The 20049-nt window shown below is 42.3% G+C and overlaps 1 protein-coding gene across 6 annotated transcripts in view; it reads left to right on the forward strand.

Moving 5' to 3' along the window:
* Window positions 1-20049, forward strand: part of ADAMTSL3 (ADAMTS like 3) — a 277102-nt gene that overhangs the window by 243640 nt on the left and 13413 nt on the right. For 3 of the 6 annotated variants that reach the window (XM_043524044.1, XM_037911340.2, XM_043524043.1), the window contains exons 23-26: window positions 26-154; window positions 15848-16030; window positions 16718-16837; window positions 18187-18399. In XM_043524044.1, the coding sequence (XP_043379979.1) occupies window positions 26-154; window positions 15848-16030; window positions 16718-16837; window positions 18187-18399 (645 nt within the window). Of the gene's footprint in view, window positions 1-25; window positions 155-15718; window positions 15815-15847; window positions 16031-16717; window positions 16838-18186; window positions 18400-20049 lie in introns of those variants that run through there. The other 3 variants (XM_043524045.1, XM_037911341.2, XM_043524046.1) reach the window with 2 other exon arrangements.

Consider the following 20049-nt stretch of genomic DNA (forward strand, 5'->3'; position numbering starts at 1 on the left):
TAATTCCTTTCCTTTTCTTTTGAAGAGGCTCCTGTCATTTTGTCCCCTGGAATAAATGTCACAAAGCTGGAAGTTAGTAATCTCTCTGTAACTGTTGGAGGTGTGATAGTGGGAAGAATTGGAGCAAACATTACAATTGACTGTCCCGTGACAGGTAAGCAAGAACAGCATTGGAGTTCCTTGTAGTGTTGGAATAAGAAGCTCACCTGGAGTCTCGAAAAAAGTTACCAGTAGCAGCAGAATGTTATTCCTTTTTACTAGGCATGTCAACCTTGGTCACTCTATTTCATCTCTCTATTTCTTTTCTTCAGACAGACAGACACTCTCTCACTCTGAAAATTCTTTTCTATGAAATGGTCTGATCCACCGCAGTACTTAAGGACCACAAAACTGATGCCCATCTTAGGTACTAGCTCCATAGCTAGCTGAGTTGCTCATCAGAAAATTTGCTGCACCCTTTTGGTCTCTTGCCCTCGTAGGAAATGCTCATGTGTCTTGGCCATATAGAACTGCAAATAAAATCTCCAGTCTCACCTTCACAGAACTTTAAACTTGATGGTAAAATAAGTTTCTCTATTACAACTAGCATTTTGCAGCTGCAGGAAAGAGACAAAGAGGATGAGGCTCATTAGATGCCACGTCACAAAAGTCTATAGAGCTTCTTTAGGTCAACACCTCTGAACAGCACTTATAGTGAGTAGAAGCTACATATATTAAGTAATTCTGTGTCTCATCTTATTTTCTTGATCTCAGTTTGTGCAGGAAAGGTAGATATTCTACCGGTTAATCTCTTTGTCACTGTGCTTTAAACTGATCATCTTAAAAGTTAATTCACCGTAACAATAGTACCCTGCCAATTATTTTCATAAAATATGCGTCAACATTTCATGTCTTGTTTAATCAAGAACATGAATTTGGAAACAATGAGAGTTACAACTAATTGAAAATAAATTGTTAGACAAGTCAGTGTGCCATTTCCATTTTTATTGTTTTTGGGAAACTGTATTTGCAGTTGTCCAGAAGAAAGATGTTGATATTAGACCAAAATAGTGATAGAAATATATGAACATGAATAGTTCTACAAATAGCTTTAAATAATGGTGGTGCCAGACAGACGGATATTGGGCCATGTGGCCCCGCTATTCGCATCAAAGCTATTGCTTTGGGGAAGTAATATTTTCCAGCTATACTTTGGCAACTTTTTGTACAACTGACCTACATCTCAGATTCAGCAGAATTTAAGCCACACTGTTAGTATTAATTTTCTTAGGATGGGTGAGCATTTAGTAATCTAAATATCAATTAATATTCACACATGGGACTTTTGATTTCCACACACTTTGGAGTTGTGTAGGTTAGTGGGGCAGGCTTTAGTTATGCTAAAACTGACACCACTGTTGACTTAAAAATGATTCATCTTATTGCTTTATTTCCTGTAATTGTTGAGGAAGTAAAAGTTATTTGTGAATTACAAATGTAGCTTGCACTTTTTAAAACTTCCATCAAATTAATAGCAGAAAAATTAACTTAGAAAATGAGGTAAGGACACATTAATCAAAAATAGTGCACCACTGAATTGCGCCAGGAGTAGAGAGCTAAATAGCCTTATTAATCTGTTTTATTAAAAGAGGGGGGAAGAAACCTGCCAGAGTTTGCTTTGTAGCAAAAATGAGAACTTTTGTTAAGACTATTAGTAACACAATGTTTACAGATTTCTTCAAACCCTGGTGAAAATGCAGGACACTTTAGGGATTGATCTCTGAAAAAGTGCACTGGAAATGAATTGACTGTCTCTGTACTCTATAAGGCAGTGGTTCTCAAACTGTGATCCGTGGACCACCAGTGGTCCACGAGGTCCATTCAGGTGGTCCGTGGATACTTCCCTCTGAGGTGCGCGCCTGGGCGGCCGCACACAAGAGAATGAACGGCCACCCACCTAATGAGTAGAGCCGCGCAGGTGTAGCTCCACTAATTAGGTGCCTGGACCCTGGAGAAGACACACATGTAAGATAGGGTGGTCGCCTTGGGGAGAATAGGGGGTAGGTGGGAGGGGGCAGTGGGGTGAGAAGAGGTGGTGGGGGGAATTTGGGACCTGCAGGGCTGCGGCGGCCAGAGAAATAGATGACTTTCCACAGCTCCAGGGCTGCTGGAGAGAGATGGCCCTCCTTCCCAGCCTCAGATCTGTGGCAGGGGAGACACGCCCCCACCTCCTTCCCAGCTCCAGCTCGGGGGCTGCCGCAGCCGGGGGGAGAGGGCACATCCATCACATTAGAAAGGCTACTGATTTTAAAATATGAGTTGTGTGCTTTTATTTGTAGAACAAACAAACGTTTATTATTAAGGTTTTTTTTATTTATATAGCGCTTTTATCCAAAGCACTTTACAATAGTTAGCTAACGGTACAGACAACATTTGGAAAGATCATTAAGCGGTCCACCGAGACCCTCAGCAATTTTCAACTGGTCCCCAAAAGAAATATGTGACACATATTACATAATATGAACCACTGCTATAAGGACAGCATATTTAAAACTGGATCCTCCAGACACTTATGCATACGCATAACTTTGCTAATGTAAGTAGTCCTGTAAAGGGGCTAGGCCGGGGCTCGACCCTCTCCAGGGCAGCGGGGAGCCACACCAGCTTGCTACACACCATTGACTTTGGCGGGGACTTTGTCCGGCCACCGGAGTCTCCCTCAGCAGCCCTTGTAGTAACTGGAAGGAGCACTGTAGGCCCGGGCCTGGGTTAGGGCGGGGCCCCAAACAGTCAGTAGCTCAGGCCCTTGGGCAGGGGCTGAGCAAATAGCCCAATGTTAGCAGGCCTGGGCCCTGGGTCAGGGCGGGGCCCCAAACAGTCAGTAGCTCAGGCCCTCGGGCAGGGGCTGAGCAAATAGCCCAATGGTAACAGGCCAGGCCCTGGGTCAGGGCAGGGCAACAAACAGTCAATAGCTCAGGCCCTCAGGCAGGGGCTGAGCAGCACAGCATGTGTGAGTTGGCCCAGGCCTCCAAGGACCTGGAAGAGGGGGAGACTGCCACTCACGAGTTGCGTGGCAGGGGGGACACAGGCCCACCCACTGCACTGCATCCGAGCACGGCAAACGACCCACTGCTGGGTCAGTGGGGATCCTGACCACAACACACTGACATGGGTTCTGGCAGAGTTACAGCCAGACTAGGGTCAGCTGTCCCCGGGCTACTTCCTAGCGCCCCTCCTTCTGGTACCTGGATCACGGCGGCGTTCTCCGGGGGGTCCAGCACCAGGGGTTCCTCAGGGTAGTGGACAAGCGGCAGGCCCGGCAACTCCCCTGGAGAGCGGGCGCAGGGCAGGTCCGGCCAGTCTCGGCGTGGACCTGGGGCCGTGGGGTTTTCCCAGTCACGGGCTAGGCTGGCTACGTCTGGCCTCCCCAGCGGCTGGTCCTCTAGTGAGCTCTGAGGGGCCCCCTTTCTACTTCCAGGCCGCGCCTTTCTACTTCCAGGTCGCCACCTGTCCCTCTGAGGGTTGGGCTCAGAGCTTCCTGGCTCTGCCCACTTTGGTGTCTGGAGGGGCTCGACGCTTTCCGTGGCAGCGGGGAGCCACACCGCCTCGTTACAAGTCCCCATGTGGATTACATCATGTGCTTAAAGCTGAGCATGCTCTAAGTGCTATGTTGAATAGGGGCCTAGCTGAGGAATAAGCAATTTTTGGCTAAAATTGCAGTTTCCAAACTGCTTAGTCCATATATGTAGGAAAAGGAAATAGTGTACTATGTTATGTTATTGGCCTTATCTTTCATATCCTATTTGTGAACGGTTCAGCTGAAGCTCAAGTAGTAAATAAAACATATCCAATTCTTTTGATAAAATCATGGCTTTGCTTTTCATGTAGAATCTTCATAGTTTCATGATTGCAAGTGGACTGCCATCCAGGAGACGTGGGTTCCATTCCTGATTCTGCCATTGACTTGCTGTGTAACTAACTTGTGTCTGAGTTACTTCACCTGCAAACTGGAAATGTCGATATATTCCCATATTTGCAAAGTGATTTTGAGACTTTAGGATGAAAAGTGATAAGCACATGTTGTTGTTGTTACTTTTGTATTTATTTATTCATTCATCCCTTAGGAAATTCATTTGAATGAGTATCCAACATATGTGATATCAAATGTAGGTCTGTAGGATTTATGGGTTTACGCATTCTTTCTCCTCATCATCAGTACCTACAGATAATGCTGATTAGAAGGTAGGCTTCTTCTTTTAGTGTCCAGGAGACCCTGATTAGACCTGGAGGAGTTTTTCCCCCACTATCCTTTCTCGTAAGTAGGCAAAAAGAAGGATACAGCTGCAATGTCTAACTTCTTTTCTTTGAATGACAGCCTGCCTGTTTTTGCACATTAAGTATTACCAGACAAGGCTCAGCAAGGCATGCTGAGGTGGGCTCAGCAAGGCCCTATCCTGCAGACCTTATTCATGCAGCTGTCCCATTGATGTTGAGCTACTATGGTTGCCTGTGGGCCATTTAGATGCTTGCCATGCCACAAAAAAGGATGTATTTAGAGAGGACCACAAGGTGTCTGTGTGTGTGTGCACTATGGCATATTTTATGTAGTGCCATGTTCTTGGCAGAATTTTTAAATGCCTACGCAATTTCTTGGCTTTGGTGTTTTTAAAGTTGAACCAAATTCTACTTTCAGTTACAGCTGTGCAATCCAGGGGTTTCTCTCTGGGAAATTCTTTACATACTATACTTTTGCACTCTGTCTCACTGTACACACACTTCCCTCTCTCTTGCCACGTGGATATGCATGTAGCAATTTTCTTACGGCAACACAGAGAAAATATTAGTGATGGATCCGTACAAAAATGACACCTTAGTGGTTCATGCAACAGAACACTGTTCCACAGTGCAGAATTTCTGGGACTAGGAGCAGCCTGCCACGCAAACTGGCAAAGAGTATGCTGAGAGCTGCAGATGTGAGGACTGGGGGGAGGATGAACTTTCTAGCATCCCCTAGTGGCCAGCTAGTGGCTGTACAGTATACTCTGTAATTGAATTACTCTTGACCAACAAGCCTACAAAAATAATGCCTCTGAACAGAATGCTTTGGGATGCTAGGTTTATTAGCCTGTGTTACATGGAGCAATTTAAGTATCCGTTAACATCATCAAACAAAAAGGTTTAATATTATGTAATATGTGCCATATATTTTTTCCTGTCTCACTGTTTCATTAATTTGATTTTCTCTCTCTCCAAAAGACTCTCTCATGCTCTAATCATCAGTTTCAAATTACAAAAATGGAGATATGTCGTGTAAAGCATATACTCTAATAAGTAACAGACCATGATGGCAAGGGCTAAGAAAGTTATTTCTACTGATTTGCTGAAGCTAAGAGTATAGATTTCTATTTTCCTTTCAATGTATAATAAAAATATTTTCCCACTAATTGTAATAAACTCACTTTTATAGGTCCCACACCACGTATGTTAGGAGATATTCATAGCATTCTGGAGAGATTTATATTGCACTGTTATAGCCAGCTACTTTTCAATCAACATATATGGTGTAAATATCAATAGCACTTGCTCCAAATTGCGCCTGGATAACATTTATTGTATTTGCAGAAAGGATCTTTTGTGATTATTACACAAAATAAATTAAACCTGTCAGACTCTATTTATTCTAAAAGGCTGAAAGTTCTAAGCTGAAGTAAAATGGGGGAGTGGGAAATGGACAAATATGTATAAACTGTGCATCGTGTGCCACCTTCTGGTGAGAAAATAGAAAGGAAAACTGCTGAGTATTAAGTAGTATAGATTACACACATTTTATTGCACCTCTGAACTTATTTCGTATTGGAAGCTTCTCAGAGTAGGGGACCGCATTTTAATCCATATTTTGTATAGCGCTGAACGTACTTTTGCTGCTCTACATATAGTAATATACTGTTAAAATCCATTAATGATACAAACATTATTGAAACATATTGAACCTCTGTGTTAGCTTGTTAGAAGTTCTTGTTTACACACATTAAACAAATATGAACCAGTTATATATCATGAGTATCAGATAAGCAATTTTACACAATTGAAATCGTTGCAGATGAAACCAACAATTTGATCTTCCATCTGTCGTTTTCATTTAGCTACACTATTCCAAATGTGCCTTTGATGTTGTCATTCTATCCTTTATATTTTATTTTTCACTTCAGAAAAATCGGGGCAGGGGATGAGAAGGCTATAACAGTAAAATCTCTGGGTTTATGAATCATTCATGTTGTTTAGCTTCCTTTTTGTGCTTCTAAATGCAAATTAATAGTGGGTTTCAAAAGTCTGTGGAGGGAAGCACTATAGTATTTTGTAAAAGTATCAAATATAGTAGTAGGAATACAGAACAAAATGTTCCTATTCCTAACTAGCTTAATGAAGGGAAAGTGTCTTAATCTTATCTCTCTGTCCTTTATATGGACTGATTGTAAAAAGTTACCTGTTCACATTGTTGGGTTTTTTCTTTTTTGTGCCCCCTCCACCACCTCATTTGCCTCAACTCCCTTCAGCAGACAACACATGCCAGTCAAGGAAACTTTCTGGCACATTTCTCTTTCCCAAATCTTTATATTTACTTCCCTTTGTGACCATAGATATATTGGTCATTAGTGATTAAGAACCCTACTAGCCTCTCCTGCTGAAAAATCCACTGGAGGGCACAAGGGAATGAAAAGTCAGTGAGATTTTTACATGGAGATTGCAGTAATTATTCTGCAGTAGGAGTGGGAGGGGGCTGGGAAGGGGAATTCCCCTCCACCACGAGCACTACCTCCACAAAGAATGGCTAAGAGTTACAAACCCAGAACACACAGATCCCCAGAAATCTGCCTGGATCTTGCTGGATGCCCAGGTAGTCCATTTGGCTTTATGCTGACTCCTGGACACCTGTGGCTCACCAGTCCCCTCCACTTCCTGTGGACAGGATGCCTCCTGCGACCATTGCCATTGGAGCCTCCCTAAAAAAGGGCTTGGGGAAATTATTCCATGACATTGAGGGGTTCTCCATCCTGAGGCTGCATTACCTTTTTAAGACAAAAGAAACATGAATTGAGGCGATGTTAATCTTGGTCAGAGAGGAGGCCTGGTGAGGAACAATTACACTTTAGAAACTAAAGGCCATTGATGTGGACGCAAAGGCAAAATGAGGCCAGACAAATGCATGAAATGAAGCGGCAGCCTGCAACTTTCATTAAACTTTAACTCGGGAGGGGCGCTACTTGCCCGTCACCAATATTTTCCGATACCAGGCATTTAACTGGTTCCAGTGTGTGGGTTACAGGGCTCCTTACCATATAACCTGTAACTGGTGCCAGGTTTACAGGGCTCCTAAACATATAACCTATAATGTGGGGTGGCTCTCCTCCGCCTACCCACAGGACCCAGCTCTCCCTTAATCCTAGCATCCTTCCCCGTGCAAGGGGGACAGAGAGTGCAGCACAGTGGGGACCTTGGCCTGTGAAGGCCGCAAGGTCTCACTCTTTCACATGAGCCCAAGGTCCATCACTGAAATTTCAGGTATTTTATCTCTGGGATCCATTCATTTTATACGCTTAACCGCACTGCAAACCGGCCGCAAGTTGTGACGAATAAACAACACTACTTTAGTACCTCAGTTAGGCACTAAGCACATTCCTACTTAACCCATAGTGGCTTGTAGGTGCTACGAGGAAGGCAAAAAACCTCCCTGGTCCTTTGCCATTTGCCCCAGAGGAGAGAAAATTCCTACTGATTCCCTAATCACACAATTGGCTCAACCTATAGCATCTGTCAGGCCCATTCCCAGTTCAGGTGGGTAGGGTGAGCTGCTGGAATGGAGCTGAAAGAAGCTCCACATGACTGCTTCACTGGGCTGAATCCTGAGGCCAGGAGAATGCTGGCCCATCAGCACCCCTGTCTTCCAGCTGGCCAATTGTTGCCAGAGACTCCCGGAGGAAGGAGCTATTTATTGACCCTTGGCAAGTGTCTTCCTCCCTTGCTACCGAGATTCTCACCCTTTCACCACATGCACCAACAACTTTCCCTCCACATTGATGCATGTGGGTGGCATTTTTCCCTTTAGTTTTTGCTCAGGCAAAACTCTCTGAACTCAAGGGTATGTTGCAGGATTGCAGTGTTCGGTTCCACCAAAATGTTTGTCAGTGGGATTACTTGCACTAGCAGCTCACAGGTGTAGAAGCAAGATAATCCAACAATTGTCTGAATTACTGTTGCTGTGATTACTTTGGTTTGTAGGGACACAGTCAGACGTTATGAATTCTTATATTGTCCCTTAGAAATAGGTCATGATTTTCAAAAATAATTCTAGGCTCCTAAATCAATATTTAGGTGTCTGAATAAGTGACCTGACTTAAAAGCTGAGCACTAAGCAGCCTCCATTGACTTCAGAGGGAGCTAATGAGAACTTAGCACTTTTGAAAGTGAGTCCACTTATTTGGATGCCTAAATAGGGATTTAGAGCCTTATTTTAGGCTCCTATTTTTAAAAATCTTGGCCTTAAATTTCAGTAGGTGGAGCAGAGATTGAGTTCTCCTTGAGTGGCAACTAGAGAACCAAAGGGCGGACCAGATTCTGCTCCTTCTGAAGTCAGTGTTAGCTTGCAGTGAACTTCAATAGAATCAATTAATGGGTCCATAGAAGGTTTGTGACCCAGCATTGCTCACTGTGAGATAATTCAGGTGAGTAAAGAAGGATTTAAGTCACTTCTGCTAGAGAAAAGAATTTTTGAAATGAGCTCAAAAAGTTTATCAGAAATAAAAGTTTGACTGCTGTAGATATGTTTGTAGGATAAGCAATATTCAGGTGAGTTTCATGGAGTAAGTTACTGAGCCATGGTATTTTCCTCTTAAAGAAGGCATGCTAGCTTAGCTTCTTAAGTTAAGTAAACTTTTGGAAAAAGAAAGTGTTCAGCAATAAGTGATTTGTGCCAGCACAATTCTGCCTTGCTCTTGAATGGGAAATACAGGATACTTTATGAGACTCTACATGGCTGGGGGAAAAAGTTCTTAAGAAATATCTAATGTTTTAGAGTAACCATTTAGTAGGCCAAGATTTTTATAGTGTGTAATAATTCATAGGGCTTTCAAGGTTGGAGGAAATTTGTTTTTGAACACTGAATATTTTAAGGATACCCTATAGTGCAGATTTTTTTTAAAAGGCTTGTTTCACAGTCCCTCCAGAGCTGAAATATTTTTCCATAATATTTGCTGTTCCAAGGCCACTCATTGTAGGAAATAACTTTCTTTTTCCCCCATGGAACATTGAGTGTTTTAGAGCTGCTCTGATGCTGGTGGAAAGTAACCTCTGTTTGATGTCAGAGAAATAGATTAAACTTTAAAATTGGTTTTATAGCTCCTTAGGTCTATAGCACACAGTTTTGACATCAGAGGGTTTAGATCCATTGCAGGATTAAAATTTTGATTTTTAGAGTTGTAAAGATTATTTTAAAACCTAATCAGGCCTCAGTTCAGGAAAGCATCTCTGTTCAGGAAGGGCAGTAATGCACACGCTGAACTTTTAGCATGTGCTTAATTGCTTCCCTAATAGGGATGGATTTAATCGTGTGTTTACGTGGTTTCTTCAATTGAAGACATAGGGTATGATGACAAAACTCCCATTGACATCAGTGGGAACTGGATTGTGCCCAGAGTTTCAGAACCTTATGATTGTTTGGGGAAGGTTAGACATCCATGGGTTTGTTCCTCAGTTGCACTGATCCCAGGGAGGGTGACTGCTACCTTTCTGCCTCCCTTAATTCTTGGTTTATCTGGCAGTCAAACCTGCCCTCAGCATAAGTTAAAGCAGTCACAGGGCCATGGATTCAAAAAGATAGCAGAATAGCCTGGAGTAGCATCGTTGGTGACTCAGGTTAGCTGCACAAATATGTACCCAACGGATCCAGGCAAGTTTGCACTCAGGTGGCTAGCCTGAGCTGCAACCCATGCTACTCCCAGCTGCACGGCTATTTTTAGCATGCTAGCTTGAGCAGAACTAGCACGTCTGTCTGCTCGAGCTGCAAAGCAAGCTTCCATCTGCAGTGCAAACATACCGTACACTAAGGACACTTTACACCAGAGGTGAGCAAACTACGGCCCGCAGGCCACATCCGGCCCGCGGGACCATCCTGCCCGGCCCCTGAGCTCCTGGCCGGGGAGGCTAGCCCCCGGCCCCTCCTCTGCTGGCACCCATCTGTCGCCACTGCATGGGCAACGCTCTGGCCCGCCGCTCCTACTGGGCAGCGCAGGGAGTGCAGCTGGCTGCAGCGGGGCTGCGAGCTCCTGCTGCTCTGAACAGCACAGTAAGGGGGCGGGGAGCAGGGGGGTTGGGTAAGGGGGTGGAGGATCCCGGGGGGCAGTCAGGGAGTAGGGGGCGGTTGGACGGGGTGGAGGTTCTGGGGGGGCAGTCAGGGGATGGGGAACAGGGAGGGTTGGGAGTGGAGTCCCGGGGGGCCTGTCAGGGGGTGGGGGTGTGAATAGAGGTCGGGGGGTGGTCAGGGGACAGGGAGCAGGGGGGGTGGGATCCCGGGGGGCAGTTAGGGGCAGGGGGTCCCAGGAGAGGGCAGTCAGGGGACGAGAAGCAGAGGGCGGTTCGATAGGGGGTGGGAGTCCTGGGTGGGCTGTCAGGAGGCGGGGGTGTGGATAGGGGTCGGGGCAATCAGGGGACAGGGAGCAGGGGGGGTTGGATGGGTTAGGGGTTCTGAGGGGGGCAGTCAGGGGATGGAAAGTGGGAGGGGGCGTATAGGAGGCGGGGGCCAGGCTGTTTGGGGAGGCACAGCCTTCCCTACCTGGCCCTCCATACAGTTTTGCAACCCCGGTGTGGCCCTCGGGCCAAAAAGTTTGCCCACCCCTGCTTCACACCATTCTGGGAATGTAAAGGGACCCTAAACGGGAGTAAATATAATTTATGCTTTTTTAAAGGCCCAGTTAATGGCCCTTTGTGGAAATGAGAATCAGATCCACAGGGTGAAATTCACTCCTGTGCAGAGGGCTAGGTACCGCTTAAGTCCTACTTAAGCAAATAGGATTACATAACATTTTGGCTTCTGTTCAATTTGTCACTGCTAAGAGGGAAAACCTCCATATAGTCCTATTACTAGTTTGGCAAAGAAACCTTCTTAATATTTATAATAACTTTTAAAGCTTATTTACATGAGCTTTAAAAGGGTAAAACACAAGCCTTAACTATTTTTTCTAGGAAAGGCAGCTCTTGATTTGTATGCCATGCTGTGTACCACATCCTGAGTATGTGAACAATCCTCTGGGCAGCTGATTCAGTGCTTCTTAAAGTAGTACTGTAAGAGCCCTGTCACAGGAGGAATGGGAGAAATCAGTATGCCTTGCCCCGCTGTTCACAAGACCTGATGATAGTTCGTTCGTTATGCAGCACAAAAGCAAAAATAAAAGTAATATCTCAGCGCATTCGTATTAAATATGGGGTAGTTTTTGAAGTCAAATTAGAGGGAAGCTACATAATGAAAGGCTAATCAACAAAAGTGTAAAAATGAGGTTTGAATTGACTCTGGCACTGTGTGTAATCTTGAGAGAAAGGGTTGTATTTAAGGCACTGTTGAATGTAGGCTACGTGCAAAAGGTAAATGCACTTCTAAAAATAGTTTTTTGAGAGTATTTTCCAAAAGTCAGAGTTTCTACTGATAGGAATTTGAGAAATCACAGTGTGTGCAAGAACTCAGTGTCTTGAGCGAGAGGCAGGGCAGAAATAGATCTGTCACTGGAAGCATGAACATACAGATAAACTGAAGGGGTGCAAAACAGCTTACAATGTGCATGCTTCCATATGCAAGAGCAAAGAGTGGCCAGGGGACACTATGAGAAAGTAAAGGAGCAGTTCAAAGGGTTGCTTTATATTTTTCTTTTGTTTCTTTAATCCATTTGTAGGATGCATATCTCCAGACCTGAAAGCATCATACAATAAAAACCAATTTCTGGACAGACTGCTTCATGTCTCTGGACACACATCTCATAAGGCACAGCCTGGAAAGCTTTGTGCCATCTTTATGCTTCCCAGATTCTGGGCTGCACCAAGGAATGGAGTATGGGGCTGCTCTAAGTTACAGCAATCTGACTTTGCAGCCTATGGGCTGCTCTGAATGGTGGAGCACAGCAGCATACACTGACCCTGCACTGCCCTGCCCTGCTCCATGTCCTCTATGGCCTCTGGTCACCGCCAGAATAGTATGACAGAGACATAGCAGGATTTGGAAACTAGAGCCTGGGCTCCAGCCTGAGCCCAGAAGCCTACATAGCAATGAAACAGTCCCACAGCCTGAGCCCTGTGAGCCCGAGTTGGCTGGCACAGGCCAGCCGTGGGTTTTTCTTTGCTGTGTAGATATACCCTAAGGCAGTGATTCTCAACCTATTTACCACTGTAGGCTGCGTATGCAACTCTCTATGTGTTATTGTGGGCCACATCCACACACTATATCGAAAACCTGTATGGCCCCGAGGATGTCTTATGGGCCATCGCTGTGTGTTGATTGAGCCACAAGTAGCCCATAGGCTGAGAACCACTGCCCTACGGGAATGTCTTTGCTGCAGTTAGCTTGGCTGTAATGCAGGTGCTGCCACTCAATGTTTAAAAGAACGAGAAAGACAGCCCAAGGGCAAATCCAACCACCCTTAACCAAATAGCCCAGTAGCCCTCAGCCCCACTCACAGAAGGATCATTTTTCAGTTAATAAGAAGATTGGGGGAAACAAAAAAAGAATATTAAATGCAAAAACTAGGGGAAGAGCCCCAGAATGGCCTCAAGGAGGCCAACTGAACTAAATGTAATATAAACACACTCTGTATCAGAGGTAAGCTTAATTATTATCAATTTCCAGATAAAAACACAACATGAATGCAAGTATCATTCAGTAATTTAAGGTAAAATACATTGCAGTTATCTGCAAAACAAATATTATCATCCCAGGAAATTCAGAGCTAAGGTTAACCTTAAAAGAAATCCAAACATACTGAGGCATGGAAATGAACAGTAAAGGAATTCAACCAACCTCAGCTCTGCACTATAGTGATACCATGTAATAACCATACAATCATGATTAGTTCATAATAGTGTTCGTTGTCCCAGATTAGATTACATTTTTAAAGACGTTAGATTTTCTTCATATTTTTCCCCTCATGGTGACATTACGGAGCAGATTTAAGGATAATTGTGCATTTCTTTTGGGGGTAAACTGCAAAACAGCCATGTGAAACTTTGTTTACTCCTTAGCCCCATCCTCCTTGTCAGGGGCAGGGTCTGAAAAATCAGTGCTTCAATCTTTATTCGCTTGAGGAACTCGGCCCATCTCCCAGCATGGGCAGTACTGCTTGCTAGTCTTCACCGGGCAGAAATTCACAGAGGCCGTTGAAGCAGAAAGAAGGATTATTTACTAATAATTCCAGTTGATTTACAAAGGGGGTGTGACGAGTGGTGGGGTTTGGGACCCGCTGGAAGAGGCAGGACTGTTCTTCAGACTCCTTGTTTATTTTGGAGCCCAGGTCGGGGGAGTTCACTTGCTCCAGTACAGGCCCAAAAAGGCTTAGATGTTGTGGCCTGGGCTCTGAAATCTACTCCCCTCCCTAGGCTTCAAAGCCCACGTCACAACAAATCCACAGCTATTTTTAGCACGGTGGCCCAAGCCCTGGCAGCCCAAGTCTGTTAACCTGGCTCTGAGACTTGCTGTCACAGGCTACCACTCTCTATGTAGATGTACCCAACGAGAGTTGGCAAGAACGAGGAGCAGGGTCAGAGCGACCTCACAGGGAGAAACCGTAGAAACAAGACTACCTTGTAAGAAAGCTTAGACTGCACTTTGTGGTTTATATTTTATTTAAATTAAGAATACAGATAAACCTAGGAATTGGGTACAGTTTGGATGGGGTGTGTGTGTGTGTGTGTGTGCGCGCGTGCATGCTGTGTTGAGAGCAATGTCCCATAGGGCTTAGTGAATCAAACAAATAACACTATCCCTGATTTAAACTGGCCCATTACAGGCCCATTATTATCTGAGAAGGATATATGTTAGCCAGAAATTTTGAGTTAATTACAAAAAGGACACTTAAAACAGGAGCTCTTCCTAATCCCAGCAGGATTTCTCAAAATGGTATAAAACTTCTTCTGAAAAAGTAGAAGGATAACTTCTGATTTTGGACACTTGTGCACTCTACAGACCATAGCTTCTTTTGTGCTGTTTTGTTCAGTGGTACACAATCTTTTGAACCTAAAAACACTTTTACTAGTTGCTAAATTGTCTAGCTTTAATATCTGATAATGTGGTAGAGTGTTTCTGTCTGGTGGCTTTCTAGACAAATTGGTGTGAGGAACATTTTCCTTCAGTGAAATAGCTGAATCCAAAAAATATATCTGGTTTCTATTAAACTGGAGGAAAAATGTGAGGTGTGCATTGAAAGTACTAAGCCAGTGATTGAATTGTTAAAGTTCTTCTTAAGGGCCATTCCACATCATGAAGACATAATCTGTAAAGCAACACCACACAATGATCTGTGAAGAAAGGGGGCTGAATTAGCATTCAATATGGTTAATATTTCCAAATGTCCCACATAATCAGGTAGGTCCACCCATTATAATATCCTTAAATGGCCAATGATAAGTGTTTTTAGGCAAGAAAACACTGTGCAGAAGACAATTTAGCTTCTTCATGTGCATCATGCTTAGTGCCCCTCTGGGGTTGGCCATTGTGCCAGATATGACAGAGTGATTCAGTGTGATTTCACTGGACCTTTGGGACTTCAGAAGAATGCCCCTGATCCAGCAGCAGGCATGAAGAGCCAGCAACAAAGTGCTTTTAATGTGCTGGAATTAATGGCTTGCAAAATTTCCATTTAAAGGCAGATGTTTGGGGATAGGAGAAACTTTAGAAAGCATCCAGTATTGATAATGCTATTTGATTGACAAACATCACTCCTTTAAAAGAAAAAAATTCATAGTTTGATAGTTGGGATGTCAAGCATCAGACGAGTGAATTCTTGGAAGTTAATGGTTATAATAGGAAAGATGACAGAATTTTAATTAAAAAGCAACTAGAATACAGTTAGCCTTCTGCAGCACAACAAATAAGAATGTTAATGATTGAGGTTCTCTGTCAGACTGTTCCCCTCTCTATCCCTTCACGTGCTGCTGATATAAGTAATCTCTGCAGCTCCTGTCATATGGAACAGCCTTCTTGTATTCTTGGTACACATTGACCCCATCTATTCTCAAATCTCAGGTGCAAATATGTGTATATTTCGCCCCAGGTGTATACTATGCCTCCTAATTACTCTCTCTTTCTCTGCTTTTGTTTTTAAAATGTTGTAACTTTATTTTATCCTGTGGTTTGTTCTGGGATGTAGTTTGTATAAAGAATGCTATTTGAAATAAGGACCTGATCCTGCAAACCTTTATATGAGTTGTCCTTATTCATGTGAGCAGTCTCATGTCATGCAGTGGGAATAATCACTTGAACATTGGTATAGAGCTTAGGCCCTTAAATTGTAATATATTACTTTCTAAGGATTGACAATCATTTGTAAAGCCACTCTGTTAGCATCCCCCAGAGTGCTTAACCTTTCATCGCTGCTCTGTGCTGAAATACTACTAGAACTGAGTATTATAAATGAGAACTAGCCATTTGAGGATATTTTGTTGTGAATGCAAAAATGTGCTTATTTTGTTAAAACTGTTGTTGTTTTAGATTGCGCTGTCTGAAAAATGACATTAGAACTCAAGGCACTTAGATACTACAGTGAAGGGCAGCAGTGCAAAAGATAAAACCCAAGATTTATATAAGGTAATCAGCATTTTTATTATTTGCCTTTTTAAGGTGTTCCCCAACCGAAAGTAACGTGGCTTAAGAAGAAAGAATCCCTACGAAACAATTTTTTCTTGCTTTTGAATGGGTCCTTATTTCTGCAGAATGTTTCATTTGAAAATGCAGGAACATATACTTGCACAGCAACCAGTGCTCTTGGAAAAGCAGTAGCCACATCTGTCCTTTACTTATTTGGTAAGTGTTAAATCATAGTTCATCATTCATAAGCAATGACAAACCATTGTGGTTATAAAGTGTTGTTCTTAGAATGGATAGGGATGTGTTTGGAGAAATATTTAATCCTGACATGGGTTATTGACAGATTGCCCATGTTTTTAGCAGTTATTCTGGCATTAATGTGAAAAAAGAAGGTACTATACTGACAGGCATATAATTCCATCCATATTATGCAACCTCTACCAGGCAGAGCAGATTTTTAAGAGATTTCTTTTTATTATTTTAACAATTTGTCATATTTCCATCAGAAGGAACCAAGGAGTTGACCTGACTCCAATGAGAGGGTTTTTAAAAATTGCTTTATATGAATGTCTGATAATGAAATGATAAATGGCATTGTCATGAGAAACAATAAACAAGGCCAAAGTTTTGGTAAATCTTTTATTACAGTGGAAGGATAACAAGGTTGTTCTGTTAAAAGATGAAATTTTGAAAGAGAGTCAGTTACAGATGTTACTCTGAAAAGCCTCCAAAAGAAAGAGAGATGGTTTTTGTGTTCCGGTGCATTAATGTACAAGATGATGGTCCTAAAGAGTTCCAAAATACTGTAATTCTTCCTTTTCATAAATAGAACATTGGACAATTTGATCAAAATCATCCTTGTAAATATTTTTTTATCAAATATTATAATGCATTGTTTTCCAGAACAAAAGTTTCCAGAGACTAACACTGTATCAACAAAAGGTAGCAGGAGGAAGCGTGTCATGATGGCATCTGGAATTGGTACAAATATTAGTGTGATACGTGGTGATCTGCTAAGGATAGGTATGTTGCCTTGGCTTCATTCTTGTTAGAATTAAAAGTTTTTGTTAGTAATAATTTTATTAAAATGGAAAGGACATGATTAGGATGGCCCCATCACAAAGACTAAACCCCTAGAAGTATCTATTTTTATCTCTTGAGAAACATCTGCAATCAGGAACTGGAGGATGTCCCGAAACTCTGCCTCATCACCACATTCTACGCTGCCCCAACTGTGGTGCATTGTGATGGAAGAAGCAATGGTGCTGTGTTATGGTCCGCAGTGAATTCTCCAACATTATCGTAACTGCTGTTAAAAATTGTACCACCTGACAAACAAAGGCACTAGTAGTTCAGGACTGATTTTTAAAACTTAAAAATATAGAAACAAAACTGGAGGAGGAACAATAAAGATATAACAGACATATAAGTGATTTTATTTTGTTGGTTCTTAGTTGCTCACAACCATCTTGCTATTTAGTGTAGATCCTGCATGTAAATATAGCTGTGCCAATATATCGTGATTGCATGCTAAACCAATTTATTGTTTTCAGCCAAATTTTGTCATTCTGAGGGGTTCACCACATTCCTGTTGAAATATTGAGGGTTCTTCCAATTTTCCTATGGGTCATGGTCTTTACTTCTGCCTTGGTTTGTCAGAGCCCTGATTTGTTAGCCATCAGGACATGCTATTTGCTCTCCCAGATTTTTACTGAGGCGGGAGAAAGTAAGAAATGATGGAGTCTAATTTTTATATAAGGAATTTTTCAAAAACTGTTTTTAAAATGGTAACTCTGCGTATCATAGGGTCTATCTAAATGAATCATCACTGGACTGAATAGTAAAGTTTCTCTTTGAGCTGCCCTTGAAAACTGTGAGAGATCCATCTGGACTGTAGACTTGATTTTGAGTTCTCCATCTAAACTAATATGTCTGTTTCCATTCTTTTCTGTTTCTATAAAGTGGTATGCAGCAACATTTAAGCCACGTTTAAACATGGTTCACAGTCTTGGAGTGAAATCCTGACTCCGTCAAAGTCAATGGGAGTTTTACCATTGACTTAAATGGGGTCAGGGTTTCACCTATGGTTCATAAAGAACATAATAAACTCTCACTTAAAGTGGAGGGAGAATGTAAATTATTGTGGCAAATATACAAAAGAGCCTCCACTTTAGCTTATGTGGAAGATAGCTCACCTGGGAGCACTTGAGACTAGTTTTGCCTTACCTCAGACTTTTGTAAATTAATACATACCCCTCTTTTTTACTTATACTGCGGGAAGCTTCCACACACCCGTGCACAAATAGAAAACACAGATATCACAATATAGACATTAAACTTAGAAAAAATACTAAAATTCCATTTATTTCTAGGTTGTCCAGTGCATCCTAGTCACAGGAACATGATTCGTTGGTTCTTCAGAAATCGTCCGGTTGAGGAAGTTAAAGACTTGGTATATAGAGCCTTGGTTGGGGGACGTATCCTAGAGGTGAACACTGTGTCTGGTCAATTTGCTGGACAATACAGATGTCACACTTCAACTAGTGTAAAGCCATTGTCTGTTTGGGTAAATGTCAAGAAGGAAGGTTTGTTGAAAGTTCTATGACAAATTCTTACTTTTTAATAATATTTCTCCCTAATGTTTTGAGAATTTTATTGCTCTATTGCTTATTTTTATATATAAAGTATTAAGCCCCCAGTTCTGTAAACACTAATGTTTATATTCAACTTTATCTATGTGAGTAGTCCCATTTCAATCAGTTAAAGTTAAGCAGGTGCATACATGTTTGCAGGATCAAGGCCTTGAATTTGATGTGAATGCTTATTTTATTAATTTATTTTATAGTATGTCATCAAAAAGCTAAGATAATACTGCTCAATTCAGTGACTTGATATGTTACACAGATATTAAATCAGGCCAATCATACACAAACTTCTGCTTCAACAGGCCATATATATTATCATCTTGATAGTACTATCTGACTAGCAAAATTGTTTTTGGGATAAAGATTGTAAATATTAGATGATTTAGAATGTGTATGAAAATATATTAATTAGAATATTAACATTTCATTGGTAATATGATGTTAAATCTATTCCAGTGGTTTCCCTTATATTTACCAGTTTGCCTTTAATACATAGATAGGGTAACCTCAGTACTGGCTGTATTATTATACTACTCTGTATTTACTGTAGGTCATACCTGGAAAATACTGAAGATACCAAGGCAATGTTAAATTTTAAGCTATTTTAAATTTTTAAGAGTAACCAGTAAGGCCCTGATCCTGCATTGTGATATGTGCACATACAGAGCCCCATTAGCTTCCTTCAGCTACAGAGTGTAGGAATGGGGCCTGAGAGAGAGAGGGTGTTAGAGAGATACCTTACATACGTGCTTACAGGAGAGTAGACCCCATCTGCAAACACTTTATTGTGAAGTTCATAAGTCTTCAATGTGCCCTATAATTCATTCATATTGAATAATAAATAATAAGAGTAGGGAGTGTGATTTTGAAAAGCACCTAAGAAAGCTATGTACCCAAGTCCCATTGAAAGTCTGGGAGTTAGGCACCTGCCTCCCTTAGACATTTTTGAAATTCTCACCCAATAACTCAATAACAGGAGAATTCTAAAGGGATTTTAAAAGCAAATGTTTTGGAAAATTGGAATCAGTTATTTATCATATATCTCATGTACAAGGCCTTTCATTTTCAGTTTTTACTGATTTTTTTTTAACCAAACCCCCCCAGGGTTTACAAAAGATTATGGATTTTTTTACCAATTTTCACCTGAATTTTGGACCACTCAGGAACATGAGAATACTGATTATGTTAAAAAAAAATCCAGTACATTACATTAGGTAGAGGTATGTGTATATGTAGGCATACGTTGTATATGTCAGTGCTCAGTTCCTCAAAAAAAGAAGGGCAGGAACTCGCCAGAGCAGGCTCCCTCCTCCAGAAGGGAAGATGGTGACTTGGTAACCTAAGCAGTTCAAGTAATTCTGGGCTGCCATCTCTCCTTCTGGAGCGAGCCTGAAAGCAGAAGAGGTGGAGAAGGCAGTGTGAGATGGCACCCTGGCCTCCTCCACCTCTTCCGCTTCTAGGTCTGCTCTGGAAAGAGAGATGGCAGGTCAGTTATCTGGGCTGCACAGGTTACCAGTCGCCATCTCTCCCTCTGGGAATCCCTGGGGTCCATACAGGTTACCAAGCAGCCATCTCTCATTCTGGAGTGGG

The sequence above is a fragment of the Chelonia mydas genome, chromosome 10 (assembly GCF_015237465.2).
Source record: "Chelonia mydas isolate rCheMyd1 chromosome 10, rCheMyd1.pri.v2, whole genome shotgun sequence".
In the NCBI taxonomy this organism is placed as follows: Eukaryota; Metazoa; Chordata; order Testudines; family Cheloniidae; genus Chelonia; species Chelonia mydas.